We start from the raw sequence: 15,206 nt of genomic DNA on the forward strand, positions 1-15,206 counted from the left end.
TTGTCCCATATGAGTACCCTGAGGTCCCTGACTAGATGGAGCACCACGAGTAGTCTAAAGTGCAGACTGGACTGGCCGACTGACGGAGCCTCCGCCCTGATGGGTCAGAGTAGAAGAGTAGAATCCACTAAATCCTCCAAGACCTCGAGGTATCTTGGTCTCCCTATCCACCATCTTTGACTCCGAATACACTCTAACCTCCTGGAAATATCTACAACCTACTGAAATGGAGTATATGTCTCCAACTCTCGAGCCATGCTGAATTTAAGACCATAACTAACCCCTTCGATAAATTTACGGATTCGCTCTTTGACCGTGGAAACCAAGGCATGTGCATGATGGGACAACTCACTAAACCTAATGGCATACTCTGACACCATCATAATCCCCTAAAGCAGAAGCTCGAACTCTGTGCGCCATGCATTTCGGAGGGCTTGGGGAACAAACTCCCTCAAAAACATATCTGAAAACTGAGTCTAAGTGAGTGGCACTACATCAGCTGGCCTACCCTCCTTATAAGCCTGCCACCATCTATATGCTACCCCTGACAACTGAAATGTAGTAAATACGACTCTACTCACCTCCACAATTCCTATGGTGCGGAGAATATAGTGGCACTTGTCTAAAAACCCTGCTCATCCTCAGGAGCTGTGCCACTGAAAGTAGGAGGATCATACTTCTTAAACCTCTCAAGCCTCTTCTGCTCCTCCTCTGATGCCTCTGGCCTGACCTCAGGCTGAACCGGGATAACGGGCTTTGTGTGCATAACTCCCTGCACAAAGCCCGTTATCCTAATCAACATGGACATGCTGCTCTGGAGTACGGGGCCGCGGGAGTTTGAGCTCCTCTCCCAGCCTGAGATGTAGTTGGTGGAACTGGGATCAATCCCACCTGAGCCAAAGTGCCGAACATGCTCAGGAAATGTGCTAGGGTCTCCTGAAGTCCAGGGGTAGCAACATGCATCTCAGGTGCCTGCCCCCAACCGGAGCTATTGGTGGCTCCTCAGCTGCTGCTCTAGCAGGTGCTCTAGCTGCAGCACGTGCCCCTCCTCGGCCTCTACCTTGGCCCAGGCCTCTCGCGGCTCTAGCAGGAGGTGAGGGTGTCTTATCAGCCGATCCGGTAGTGCGTGTCCTCACCATCTGCGAGAGAATAAAGATACAAAGGCTCAAACTCCGAAATCAATAAGTTCGCATGATACGAATGAAAGAAGTAGAATTTTTCTAATAGTTTTGTAGCCTCTCGAAGATTAGTACATACGTCATATCAAAGACATCAAGTAGCCCATTGGACACAACACAACAAGTCATGTAATGTACATGATACACACAAGGAAAATCACACATCACACGAATATCATCAATAATGTGCCCCCATGCTATCACATATCATCCCTGACATAGCCATCATTATCCCACCGCACTGACAATATCATAATTGCCACCAACCACCCATATCGCTCCGCCCAGACAATATATCAATAGCCACCCGTATCGTTCCGCCCAGATAATATATACCTACTTGTCACGACCCAAAATCATACCTTAAGGATCGTGATGGCACATAGTCTCTAAAACTAGGTAAGTCGTTTACTTACAACAGTTAAAAATTTTGACATGATATTAAAGCAAAGTTTGACATAAATACCGAAATAAAGGTGACACAAGTATGCGTGGCAATAATCACAACGATCTTCCCAAGACAAGACAGTACAGAGTCACGGACTCTAGTTGAATATATAAATATATTTCAAAACAAAATAAAATACTGTTCAGATGGAGAATTAACAGTACAATTAAAAGAAAAAAGAACTCGAAGGGACTGCGGCGATCGAGCAGCTTTACCTCGAATCCTCGGGATCAAAGAAGCTAATACTATCTGGGTCCACAGCCTCCAACACCTAGATTTGCACAAAAATATGCAGAAGTATACTATGAGTACATAACACTTGGTACCCAGTAAGTATCAAGACTAACCTTGGTAGAGTAGTGACGAGGTAAAAGTCAAGACACCTACTAGACATAATAACCTATGCAGTATATCAGTATAAAGCTAATAATGGAAACAAGAATCAGTAGCAACAAGGAATAAACATGTGATAAAGCAGTAATGTAATCATGACACCGTTAAAGTACATGTGAAACCAAATAATAAAAACAAAATGACAACCAAATAATCAAGCCGTTCTAACATAAAGTTTACAACAAAATCACCCCGAGGTGCCACAGCTCATAACCACAAGCCACAAGTCCCAAATCACAAATCATATACACATGGCACCTTGTATCCACATTATCAATCACAATCGCACGGACAACTCACACCAATATCGATCGATTTGGTCACTGGCTCAATAACATATTGAAAGCAGATATATAAGAATACATGTGCATGATCAATGAATATCAAGTTTCATACTCCTGAACTGTATAAATGACATGTTACGGTTTATGCATGTGCAAGTGTACTATTATAGCCCAAGTTAACAAGTGATATTAAAGACATCGAGTAGCCTATTGGACACAACACAACAAGTCACGTAATGTGCATGACACATACAAGGAAAGTCACATATTACACGAATATCATCAATAATATGCCCCCAAGACATCACATATCATCCCTGACATAGCCACTTTTATCCCACCGCACTGACAATATTACAATAGCCACCCGTATTGCTCCGCCCAGACAATAAATATAGTAGCCACCTGTATCACTCTGCCCAGACAATATATCAATAGCCACCCATATCGCTCTGCCTAGACAATATATCAAGAGTTACCCGTATCGCCCTGCCCAGACAATATCTCAATAGCCATCCGTATTATTCCGCACAACCAACAACAGTGAAATGCCACCTTTATACTCTGCATGGCAACAATCAATCTGCATAACAAATCCACATGTGCCAACATCACAACAACACAACATATCAACTCGTACCACACGTTCCCATAGGCCACAACATTTCCAAAACAACAATACCAATGTTACCATAACACATTGCCCACGACTCAATCACAATGTTTAAAAGAATCTCAATAACAACAAAATGAAACGGGAAAATAACTCAACAATGAAAGATAGTCCATTAAACAACAACTTCAACTAAAACAGGTTAATGACTTTCAATAATAATAAAAGGCGTGACATGTAATAACAACCTCAATTAAATATATAAAAGAGTAAACTCGATAATGAAAGATAGAACATGGAATAACAACTTCAATTAAAGCATATAATAATAAACTTGACAATAGAAGGTAGAACATGTACTGGCAAATTTAATTAAAGCATTTAAGAATCCTAAGAGTCTAAAATGGTCAATTTTCATATATAAGGCCGTGTACACATTCCTCATCTCATGTACATGTCTTTCACATGATCCAAATAATGCAGTTAAATCAAATCCTATGGGGTAGTTTCCCGCACATAAAGTTAGGCAAAATACTTACCTCAAAGAAGCTAAATCAATACTCTAAGAAGCCCTTCCCGTATGAAACAACCTCCGGACTGCTCGAATCTAGCCAAAATAACTTAATATCATAAATAAAAGCTATAGGAAATAATTCCGAATGATAAAGCTTCAATCTTGAACAAGAATAAAAAAGTCTTCCCAAAAAGTTAACCATAGGTCCACACCTCAGAACCTGACAAAACTCACAAAATTCGAACACCCATTCCAATACGAGTCCAACCACACCAAAATCATCCAATTGCGACCTCAAATCGACCTTCAAATCATCTATTTATGTTTTAGAAAAGTTTTTACTAAAATTCTCAATTTCTCCAATTCAAATCATCAATTTATTGTTAAAAACAAGGATGGAATCATGAAATATAATCAAATCCTGGTCAAGAATACTTACCCCAATCCAAATCGTGAAACCCCCCTCCAAAATCGCCCAAAACTGAGTTTTGTAATTCAAAAAGTCATAAAATAACCAAAAACCCCGAAATAGATTATATACATTCTGCCCAGTGAAACATATCGCGATCGCGAAAATCACATCGTGATCGCGAAGAAGAAACAACACTGCCCCAAAAATGAACTTCGTGAACACGATAGCATGGGTGCGAATGCGATGAATCAGGCAGCAAGTTTACGCGAACACGTGGCAGTACCGCGAACGCGAAGACCAAAGAACTCGACCTCTCCAGCATGACCAATCGCTCCGTGATTGCGACCAAATCTCTACGAACGCGAAGAAGAGAAGTTGTCAGCCACCTAGATACACTACGCGAACGCGACTTCTAGTCGCGATCGCGATGAAGAAAACCAGATTTCAGAATCAGGAGTTCAAAACATGAGGAAATGGCCCGTAGCCCATCCGAAACACACTCGAGGCCCCCGGGACCCCGTCCAATCACATCAATCAGTCCCAAAACATAACGCAGACGTACTCGAGGCCTCAAATCACACCAAACAACAAAACTACAAATCACACCTCAATTCAAGCCTAATAAACTAATGGACTTTCAACTTCTAAAACTCACGTCGAACCATGTCAAATCAACTCAGAATGACCTCAAATTTTGCATGCAAGTCCCAAATGACACAACAGAACTATACTAACTCTTGGAACCACAATTCGAACCCGATATCGATAAAGTCAACTCTTGATCAAACCTCTCAACCTTCCAAACCTTCAAATTTCCAACTTTCGCCAAAAAATATCAAATCAACCTACGGATCTCCAAATCCAAATCCGGACGTATGTCTAGGTCCTAAATCACCATACGAAACTATTAGAATCATCAAAATATTATTCCTGAGTTGTCTACAAAAAAGTCAAAACTCCGATCAACTCTTGCCACTTAAACTTCTAAAATAAGAATCGTTCTTCCAAATCAATCTGGAATCGCTCGAAAATTGAAACCGACCATACATGCAAGTCATAATGCATAATACAAAGCTACTCGAGATGTTAAACCACCGAACGGAACGCTAAAGTTTAAAATGACCGGTCTGGTCATTACAAGAGGACTAAGAAAAAAATGGGTGACATTCTAGGTTTACATTGCCCATATTTTTACATTCCTTTCTTTTTCAATTTTTCATAATTTTTTTTATTTTCTATTGTCTTCTTATTTAAGTTTAAATATATATTTTAAATGTATGTTTTATATTTAATCTTAAATGTTTCTCGGATATGTTGTTCTTTCAAAGGATTTCACATAGAATATTACAAGAATCATAAAGGGATGCTTAATAAAAAATAATTTTTAAATTATAATATTAATATTAAGTGAAGTTTAAAAATATTTTACAGCCGCGCGAAGCACGAAAAAATATATTAGTGAATGATAATTTTATTACCTTGTGAGGTAACTTGAATAATTTGAAATTTGGGAGAAAATTACTACAACACGTAGAATCAATGGAGTAAGAATGCGGGGCAGAGCCAGCAAAAAGAAGTGATCTATCACCTATGCATAGTGGTAAAGGTAATAAATCACATACAAGGAAGAAAAGTTGGGACGACAAAGTAAATAAGGAAATAACCGTGAGGCGACTCCCAATGAGAGCCGCGAAGCAAAAAGTGGCTGCCTCAACCACGTCAACAAGGTCCAGTCGCTCCAAAAAGAAATGATGATGTTTTCATACATATTGAAGAGGTTTGAAGAAGAAGCCAAGGAGATACAAATTGAAAAGTACACAAAGTTAAAAAAAGAGAGGCAAGACTCAATTTTTTTACATTGTGTTATTTTATCACTTTTTAAGTATCATCATTTGTAACATCATCATAGAGTATGTTATAAACTCTGTGATGATCATAGAATACTTAGTTGTTAGTAGTTCATTTTTTCTTCATGTTTGCATATAGATGAGGTATTTTATGCCTCAATAGGATTAGTAAGGTAAAGTTTAGCCCAGTGTGTGTTGCTTTAGTCCTATGCCTTTGGAAAGATATCCAAACGACTATGAGATTATATGCACTCGTGAGACTTTGCCGGCAGCTACACCATGATACTCTACACGAGCTCACCGGCAGCTACACCATGATACTCTACACGAGACTGCCATCATAAGGCAATGAGAGGCGCAAATGAGTGACTATATAGCGAAGGCATATAGGCAACACTAGTGGTGTTATTATCCCCTTATTTTGTACTCTTCCTATGTGATTTCTTTTTTTCTTTTTTTTTTTATTATTATTAATAAAATAGCTGCTGGCATGCCACCAGTATAATTTGCCAAAAAAAAAAAATGAAGTAAATGGGCAATACATTTTTTGTTCCGTGACGAAACGAGGGAAAGTGAAAGTGGCGCCAGGCGTGGGCGTGGCATCACTAGAGCTGCCAAATTCATATGGACCGCTCAAATCAAACCTCTTTGGGATAAGAAGCCGAATGAATCTGCGGGTTTGAGAAATAGGAAGAAGAAAGCTTCTTCTCCTTCACCATGGTCACCCAAGCAAAACTAGTAGTAGAACCTCATTTCTCCTGCGGTATTACTGTTAGCACTTTGGAGAGCAGTTTGAAGTTCGCCCATCGTTCATCCTTAAGATTTCATTCATTTACCACTCGACGACGCCTTTCATTAGCAGCAGCAGCAACAACTCCTCCCGGCCCAGCCAGTCAGGTCCATCCTTTTTTTCTTTAAATCCAAAACTTTCCTCAAACTTAAATGTATATATCTATTGCTAAAAATTTAATCAGGATGAGCAAAGAAAGCCACCGGATCTTCAAACACTTACTGGAAGGTTCTGGAAGATTGCTGTTCCATATTGGTCATCCGATGATAAAGTCCAAGCCAGACTGCAATTAGCTGCTGTCTTTGCACTTACTTTAGGGACCACCGGTATCAGCGTTGGTTTCAATTTCCTCGGCCGTGACTTTTATAATGCACTAGCCAGTATGTTTTCTTTCTCCAGATTGTGTTTTTTTTTAAAAAAAGAATTTTGACTGCACTAATTAATTTCTGTATGTTTTGTCTGATTTTGCAAAGACAAAGACCAAGAACAGTTCACCAAACAACTGTTATACTACCTTGCTGCTTTTGCTGGTGGTATTCCGGTGAGCTCATTGCTCCATATTTTTTAGGTATAGCTCCGAATAGTCTTTTTTTCCTTCAAATTATGCAGATATTGTGCAACCTAGAATGGGTACTTGGCATGCTATTACATTGATAAGGGCACGGATCCAAGATTTTAAGTTTATGGGTTCTGAACCCACAACTTGTTTTGCTTATTGAGTTCTGGATAGAATATTTATGCATATTAAGTGTGTCTCATAACACAAATACAAGGTCTGGGCCCGAACCCATAACTTCAACTGTAGATCCGCCCCTGGCACATTGGTGACAATATAGATTAAAGAGTATCATGTCTTTAGTTCCCCACGGGTGTTGGATAATACTGGGTATGTTGTTGTTGTTATAGTATCATGTCTTTAGTAACAAAATGCACCTTGAGACTTCATCCAGAAGGACTGCTCCCTTCTATCAAAATATATATGCATTTATTATTTATAGTAAAACGGAAATGAGGTCTTCTAACCTCTACTTCTCTACTACCAGTATTTGTCATTTCTAAGTTTCTTTTACATTATCCTCATTTATTAGCAGTGAGAAAGGTAAAACAAAAGTACATTTCGTAGCTTTGAGGTTGCGTACACACTACCCTCTCCAAACCCCATGTACGGGACTAAGCTGGGTTTTTTGTTGTTGTTGTTGTTGTTGTTGTTGTTGTATTTCGTAGCTTTGAGCTTTATGTATTTTGCAGATTTTTGTGTTGAGAGATTATGCGCGAGAGAAGTTAGCTTTAAGGTGGAGATCTTGGATGACAAGCTATTACATGGAACGGTATCTGAAGAATAAGACGTTTTACAAAATTCAGTCTCAGTCTACCATCGATAATCCAGATCAACGAATCGTTGACGATTTAAGTTCCTTTACTGGAACAGCTCTCTCATTTTCGTTGACTCTCTTCAATGCTGCCATAGACTTAATATCTTTCAGCAATATCTTGTACGGTATCTATCCGCCACTTTTTATTGTGCTTCTTGCATATTCACTTGGTGGAACGGCTATCAGCGTCTTCCTTGGAAGGGTAACTTTTTCACTTTCATATTTTCTTTTGAATCTCACAACTAATACAACATTTAGAGAATTGCTAAGTTAGACATGTCTACCAATTTTACTCCAAATGATGGTAACTCTGATTAATTTAGGGATTGGTGGGCCTCAACTTTTTGCAAGAGAAGAAAGAAGCGGATTTCCGCTATGGGCTTGTGCGTGTTCGAGAAAATGCTGAATCAATTGCATTTTATGGAGGCGAGGAGAATGAGATGCAACTACTATTAAGTCGTTTCAAAAGCGCTTTTGAAAACCTAAATGTATGGAGGCCTTTGTGTTTGTTTGGTACTTCAACTGTCTTAATTTTTACCTGCATTGAAGCATATCTACTCAAATTTGTGATTCAACAGTTGTTTCTATATTGCTTCTGTTGCAAAGAATTGTTCATTGTCACACACTGAATAATGAGTTCAATCTGGCAACCAATATTAGGTGAAGAGGTTAGGTTTAATCTCAGCTTGTCTAACTATGTGTAACCTTGTCTGAAGTAAGCGCCATTGATTGTCCCCCCATTTTGCTGAATATGAAAAATTTGGGAGTACATCCAAATTTCTTGTAAAACTCGGGACTTTTCACAGGAAGTTCCTACCCAGCATCCTGTGATCTCAGTATCAATACATCTCTATCAACTATACCTCAATCCCTAACTAGTTGGGATCAGTTGTATGAATCTCTGTAATCATTCTGCTCTATTGGGGCGCACAGATGTTTCCAAGTGTTTCTTCAGCCAAAGAATGCATTCTGATGTTTTTGTCACCATATTGACCCTTAATAACCTAGTGCTTTTGCCAGCTAGGTTTTGTTACTAAGTAGATCATATTTCCAAGGGTAGTTTAAAATCTTTTAAAGGATATGTGCTATGTCGGGGGCAAGGAAGTGATCTCTCTGAGTTATGTCTTCGTATGGGATTTGCAATCTCATCATCTCTGATTAATCAGAAGCAGGGCATAAAACTAACCCCATATACCTCATCTTAGCATTTATTAAATGTTTGACTTTCTTTTGTACAAGTTGATGCATTTTGAAAATGTTTAGTGTTGTATGCTATTTAATTTATTGTATTTGTTTTCTAAGTGATTATTAAAATTGATTCTCCTGCCTTTGATAATTGGCAGCAATTGCTGATATCTTCTCGAAATCTGGAGTTCTTCACCAGTGGCTACCGCTATCTTATTCAAATTCTTCCTGCCGCAGTTGTTGCACCTATGTACTTCTCTGGAAAAATTGAGTTTGGGGTTGTTAATCAGTCCGCGTCTGCTTTTAATCATATTCTTGGTGATTTTTCCCTCATTGTCTACCAGTTTCAGGCTATAAGTGCCTTTTCAGCCGTCATTGACCGACTGGGTAAGTTATTTTGTTTCTGGCTGGCGCGTTCTTCTCCGGTAAATGGAAAGGCTTACAGAATATATTATATTACTTTGTAATCCCTTAGAAGGAGCATCTTTCAATCTATTTTGTTGGAGAGATGCCCCAAAGGGAGGGAATATACATGATATCTGACAATGTGCAGGATCTTGTCTTTTTCTTGGCTGATGTGTCATGAATTTGTTTTGATTACACATGGTTTTACATGCTACATAGCTAATTTTGTGCATGTTGCTCATCTTTGTAGTGTCCAAGCAGGCGCTTTGATCTAGAGTGACATGTAGCAATGTCTGACCAACCCAATTCTCATCTCAAGCCCCTAATTTTGCCTAGATTTTTGTTTCATAACCCTAGTACCAAAAGGGATCTTTTTTTAAATCAAGACTCTGACCTTTGGAATTGCACTTCTTTTATGCTTCTTATAGATGCCGGATATGTGATAGGTTACTTGAAAAACTTGAGCTTCTCACTTCCCTTGTGTTGGGTAGGAGATATAATAAGGGTTGAAATGAGATTGGCCTAAAACGAAGGGAATGGATATCGATGATTCATATAGCTGATCCTAACTTCTTTTCTCTGGGATTTAGGTGTCGTCATTTTTTGTGTGTGTTGATAAGGCTTGAACCTGTCTGTAATGGGTAGAACCATAACGCTTTGGGTTATAAGGGTTAAAGCTGGTTGGTTATGGTTTGTGTTATTAGGGTCGCTTTGGGTTATAAGGGTTAAAGCTGGTTGGTTATGGTTTGTGTTATAAGGGTTAAAAGCTGGTTGGTTACAGTTTGTGGATCAATTTTTTTTTATATTTTTCAACTCCTGCTTGGGCAAGGACTCCATTATACAAAACTCCTTCCATTATATATTATAAACTTCTTGTTTCCCCAAGATAATCCCATAGTTGTTTCTTGATCCGTACTTTGTTTTTCTTTTCGTAAGTAAGATGAAGCAGCACCAAGAAGGTGTTAAGTATTTACGATGCAAAAGCTCAGGTTCCCTTTATAACTGCAGGGAGCTGAGGAACTGTGATAGTGTCAACTTCATATACATCTATCATTTTCACCATAAAACCAGAAACTGTAGACACTTATATCTACAAGTGTGAATAGGTACATCTTTAATCACAAAACATCTCTAATTTCTCTTAAGCCACAAAAGCCCAAAAATGCAAGCTGAAATTATAGCCAAGTTTCTTTTCTGCTCCATTTTTGTCTTGTTTTCTCAAGCATCTGTCATTAATTTTTTCCCTTCTGTTTTAAGTGATAAAGTAGTTTTATACATTAAAGTTACCAAAAGACCTTCATCTTTTTCGTTTAAATGCATTGCAATATCATGATTGATTCTTCTCAACAACAACAACAACATACCCAGTATTATTATTATCCCACACCGTAGGGTCTGGGGAGGGTAGTGTGTACGCAAACCTTACCCCTACCTTGTGAGGATAGAGAAGGATTGATTCTTCTCAAATATAATATTTCAATTAGAACAAATCAATGTATTCAAATCATGCTCTTCAATTTTTTTTTATTTTCTATTATTTTGTAACAGACATATATTATATTGTTGAAACCATTGATCTCTGATTTTTCATTATAATATCTATACATTTAGGCAGAAGGTACAGAAAGTTGGCGTTGCCAGCTTGCTTCGAACTAAAGAGAAAGTGGATTTCTTCATTTTTGGAAATGCAAAATGCTGAGATTCCGCCGACCAAGTGTTAATATGCTTTAAATTAAAAAATTAGAACTACTTTTGGGAAATTTTTATATTAAGAATCTAGGAGTAGTGCTAAGGAAAGTGACTAGTACTAAATCAAACTTTATGGTTGAATCCAATGAGGAAAAATTGAACCATTACTGGGATAGCACATAGCATAGTTATGACTTATGATATAGTATAAAGGTAATATGCAAATAAAAACTAAAATGCTTAAACAAAAGAAGCTCAGCTCATAAGGCCTTTAGTAGTTATTATATACATAAACTATAGCTGCTTGCAGTATAGATGCTTGAGAGCGGATGTTAAAACTGATCTCTTCTTTCTTGTCTTATATTATGTTGAAACTTCTATGACTTTTCAATTATTGTCTTCCCTAAATTTTTTTTTCTTCTACTTTGTTGCTTTTTTAGTTTCCCAGTTTTGCTATTTCCATCCAACATGAAATCCAACCGCTCCAAAACAGTAGTAAGCTTGTCAGCAAATCATTTTGACACCTTTGGGATTTGCAGGTGAATTTGATGACGTTTTGGGTATCAGCAACAGAAAAAAAGGTGACCATGACTTAAAAGAAGAGATCCAACTTAGTTTTTGCTTAATAAGCTGTTCCAATGGGCTACAGTCAAATGGATCTATGCCGCTTTCCAGCCATGTAAAATTACTTGATGTTGAACAGTTGACTGTACAGACACCAAGTAAAGCAACTCTTATTAAGGACTTGTCTTTTGAGATTTATGAAAAGGATCACTTGCTGGTGAGTTCCTACTTGTCCACTTTCAGGTTTTATGTTATTTGTTGATCTGATTAGGGAAAGGAGGAATTGTATTATTACTGGTAATTCATGTGTTAAAAGGAGGGTAAAGAGAAGGATCATAAGCCATTGTCCCTAGCTAAATATTCATCTGCACCTGAGAGGGATTTGATGAGCAAGAGCTTAATTTTGATACGCTTAAACACAAAGTTACTACAGAAAATACTTTTAAAAAATTATAGAGTATCCAAACACAGGTAAAAAATCAATTTAACGAACTAGTCATATGATACATGCACATAATAATATTTAAATTCACCAACTTCTTAATTATAGAACAATATATTATACAAGTTTTAGTCAAGTACATGGGAGAAGATTTGATACAGAATGTTCTGCGGCAAAAAGCGGACAATCTAAGGTATAAAGTCTGCATAGTTGTCCTTGGGGCGTATTGACCAAATAGTTCAAGGTGTAAAACGTGCACCGGACGAATACTCCAATTTACAGGCATTAGGCCCCCTTGATAGTGGGGTGTTTATAGGCTGCCTCACCCCTAGAGTCCCAATTTGACTTTTAAATGGTGCTACTTATTGCTTTGTAACAGGTTACGGGACCAAGTGGAAGTGGTAAAACTTCATTGCTGAGAGCTGTAGCTGGTCTTTGGAATTTTGGGAGTGGAGCAATTACAATCTATGTCAGACCTAGAGGAGAATTGGATATGCCTCACTCTCCAGATGTGATTTCTAGTCAAGTAACTTCAACTAATGAGATAATTGGGGATTCCACAGGACGTAGAAATTCTGAAGGTGTAATTTTTCTTCCTCAAAAACCGTATATGGTTTTGGGAACCCTCCGACAACAATTGTTGTATCCTACATGGACTGAAGATTCAGATAACGTGGTAGATGATGCTAAACAAAGTGGTATGTCATCTCATGATCCATAGCTTAACATCAGTTTTTTTTATTTGATAATAGTGGTGTCCGGGCCAGCTTTCTCCCACCTCGACTAATTCCACGGGGTATCTGCTTTCTCCCACCTCGACTAATTCCACGGGTATCTGCTTTCTCCCACCATCACAGGTGCCGGATAACGCTCTCCACCACGGCTTGGACAGATGGAAAGAAATCACCTAGTGTTTTCGCCTCCTTTGGGATTTGAACCTGAGACCTTATGAGTCTTAACCCACTTCATTGACCACTAGGCCACATCCTTGGTACATCGCAACATCAGTTTCTTATGCCGTTATCAAGCCGTATAGGTTCTCAGTTCTTGTTACATGTTGTCATCCCCCATATGGCTCGTCTCTGTAGGCACTTGCTGCATAGTTTTGCTTTACATTACTTCTTTTGGCGCTTATACCATGTGAACTGCTTAATTTCCCCACTTGCGTGTATATTTCTATGTGTCGCCTCCATGTCATTTTAGTTGTGGGAAGAATGCTATTTACAGATTGTGTGCTGAAATTTTCTCCAACTAACGCACGTAGGGGATGCAAGGTGTGTAAATGAAAGGCCAAATCAGCCTACATCAGATGATCTGATACAAGTTCTCAATGACGTATCCCTTAGACACTTGTTATCTCGTTTTGACGGCCTAGATTCAACATATGAGTGGTCGAGCGTTCTTTCCCTTGGCGAGCAACAACGTCTTGCCTTTGCCCGTTTGTTGCTTGCAAAACCAACTTTGGCTCTGTTAGATGAATCTACAAGTGCTCTTGATGAAGCCAATGAGGTACTTTAATGATTTACAGATGCCTTTGTCTTATTTTGTGATTCATTTGTTCATGTCGATTGCATCCATTCAGACTTCAGAGTAGCAAAGTTCACTTTTCTTGAGTATAGGCCTCTGGTCCATAGGGGCTGGATTCATATTACCAATAGATCTCGCTCAGTGGAGGTTAACAAGTCACAAAAACTAAAGGCCCTTGTTCCAATGTACTGAAAAGCAAAAATCAACTCGCTTCAGGGCTTGCCTTGGTGTGAGGCAATCTTGAAGTGCCCGAGAAAGAAAAGTCTAATGGGGCTATTGCCGGGCCTTGCTTCTTGGAGTCTGTTTCTTGCACCATCTTAATATTAGAAAATTATGTTTGGCTCTAAGAAAATATACTGGGTATGTTGTCTAAGAAAATAAATTTGATATTTTTTATATTTAATTTTATTTCTTAATACATAAAATATAATAATTTGTGAGCATACTCTCCGTGCTTAGGGCTTATGTTCCGCTCCATGATACTCCATCTCCCTATGATAGTTAAAACACTCCACCTCTTCTCGCGCTTTAAGATACTGCTAGGTTCTTTAAGCATAGAATTTTTACTTTTTGAACTTTGAAGCAATCTGAGGTTCAAAATGCACTTCAATTTCAGTCAGTCACATGTAAGAGTATACTTTTGGAAATTATTTGTTCTTCTACAATTACACATGAAATCTTAACTTTTACCCTTATGAACATTAGTCGCAGTCTTTCCTTGTAAAACCTTGGGTGATGGCTACAGTATTCCATTTATTATTTCTTACTTCCTTTTGTTTGCGTTCAAATAAAGACCTTTTGTTGTACTTTGTGTATGCAGGATCGTCTATATCAGCTAATCCAAGCTGCAGGAATCACGTACGTAAGTATTGGCCATCGTAGAACCCTCTACAAATACCATAAAAAGGTCTTACATATATCTACTGCCAATACAACGAGTAACCAGCGCAATTGGAGCTTTAAGAACGTAGGAGAGGACTCCGTATACGATTTTTCAAAGCAGTAACTTTAAGCAAATAATATTTCCTTTAGTACATGATATTATTGTTTGGATGCTTATAGCCATAGGAGTCCAGACTGCTCGCTGAGTAACTTTTCAAAAATTTCATCTTGACTATGCTGTATGGTCAATGGACTGCACATGGAATGCCGTCAAATTTTGAGAATTACTCCCCATGAATGTCTCAATGTCATTCTTTCTACATTTCGAGGGTTATTTCCATGTATCTGTAATTCATGGGTAGGTATAGAATGAAATCATCTACTTAGAATGTCACGATCTTAAGACATTCTGAAAGAAAAAGAAAGAGTAACAAATATTTTGGTAGGCAGAGTAGGCTTGCTAGGCCGTTCTTGAGACTCCTATCATATCATCCTAAATCCTAATAGACATGCTGCCATATTACCTCAGGGTCGGACTAAAATTAACCACAAATGTTCTCTTCTTATTTTGGGTGCATTTTCAAACTATAGTTTTTTGTTTAATTGCATTCTTGATTTAAACACATTGTAAAATTATCAGTTTCCCAAACATGTTGAAAG

At 38.3% G+C, this 15,206-nt stretch overlaps 1 protein-coding gene across 2 annotated transcripts; it reads left to right on the forward strand.

The window, feature by feature from the left end:
- Positions 1-6,246: 6,246 nt before the first annotated feature.
- On the forward strand, positions 6,247-14,868 carry LOC104085774 (ABC transporter D family member 2, chloroplastic). Of its 2 annotated transcripts, XM_009589897.4 has the most exons (10): positions 6,251-6,586; positions 6,664-6,859; positions 6,953-7,020; positions 7,728-8,054; positions 8,176-8,340; positions 9,196-9,424; positions 11,671-11,912; positions 12,517-12,835; positions 13,402-13,646; positions 14,485-14,868. In XM_009589897.4, exons 1-10 carry the CDS (start codon positions 6,407-6,409, stop codon positions 14,668-14,670), a joined length of 2,157 nt encoding a protein of 718 aa, XP_009588192.1. In that variant the 5' UTR covers positions 6,251-6,406; the 3' UTR covers positions 14,671-14,868. The 2 variants fall into 2 exon arrangements, with proteins under 2 accessions (XP_009588193.1, XP_009588192.1); XM_009589898.4 differs by lacking the exon at positions 14,485-14,868 and having other exon boundaries at positions 6,247-6,586; positions 12,995-13,432.
- Positions 14,869-15,206: the final 338 nt, after the last annotated feature.

The sequence above is a fragment of the Nicotiana tomentosiformis genome, chromosome 6, assembly GCF_000390325.3.
Source record: "Nicotiana tomentosiformis chromosome 6, ASM39032v3, whole genome shotgun sequence".
Lineage (NCBI taxonomy): Eukaryota > Viridiplantae > Streptophyta > Magnoliopsida > Solanales > Solanaceae > Nicotiana > Nicotiana tomentosiformis.

What these genes read in the sequence shown, in the direction of transcription:
- LOC104085774 (XM_009589897.4), top strand. Translation starts at nt 6,407, where the DNA reads ATGGTCACCCAAGCAAAACTAGTAGTAGAACCTCATTTCTCCTGCGGT. An exon ending in AGCCGTCATTGACCGACTGG is followed by an intron (nt 9,425 to 11,670) that starts GTAAGTTATTTT and finishes TGGGATTTGCAG; the next exon opens with GTGAATTTGATGACGTTTTG. An exon ending in AGATGATGCTAAACAAAGTG is followed by an intron (nt 12,836 to 13,401) that starts GTATGTCATCTC and finishes TAACGCACGTAG; the next exon opens with GGGATGCAAGGTGTGTAAAT.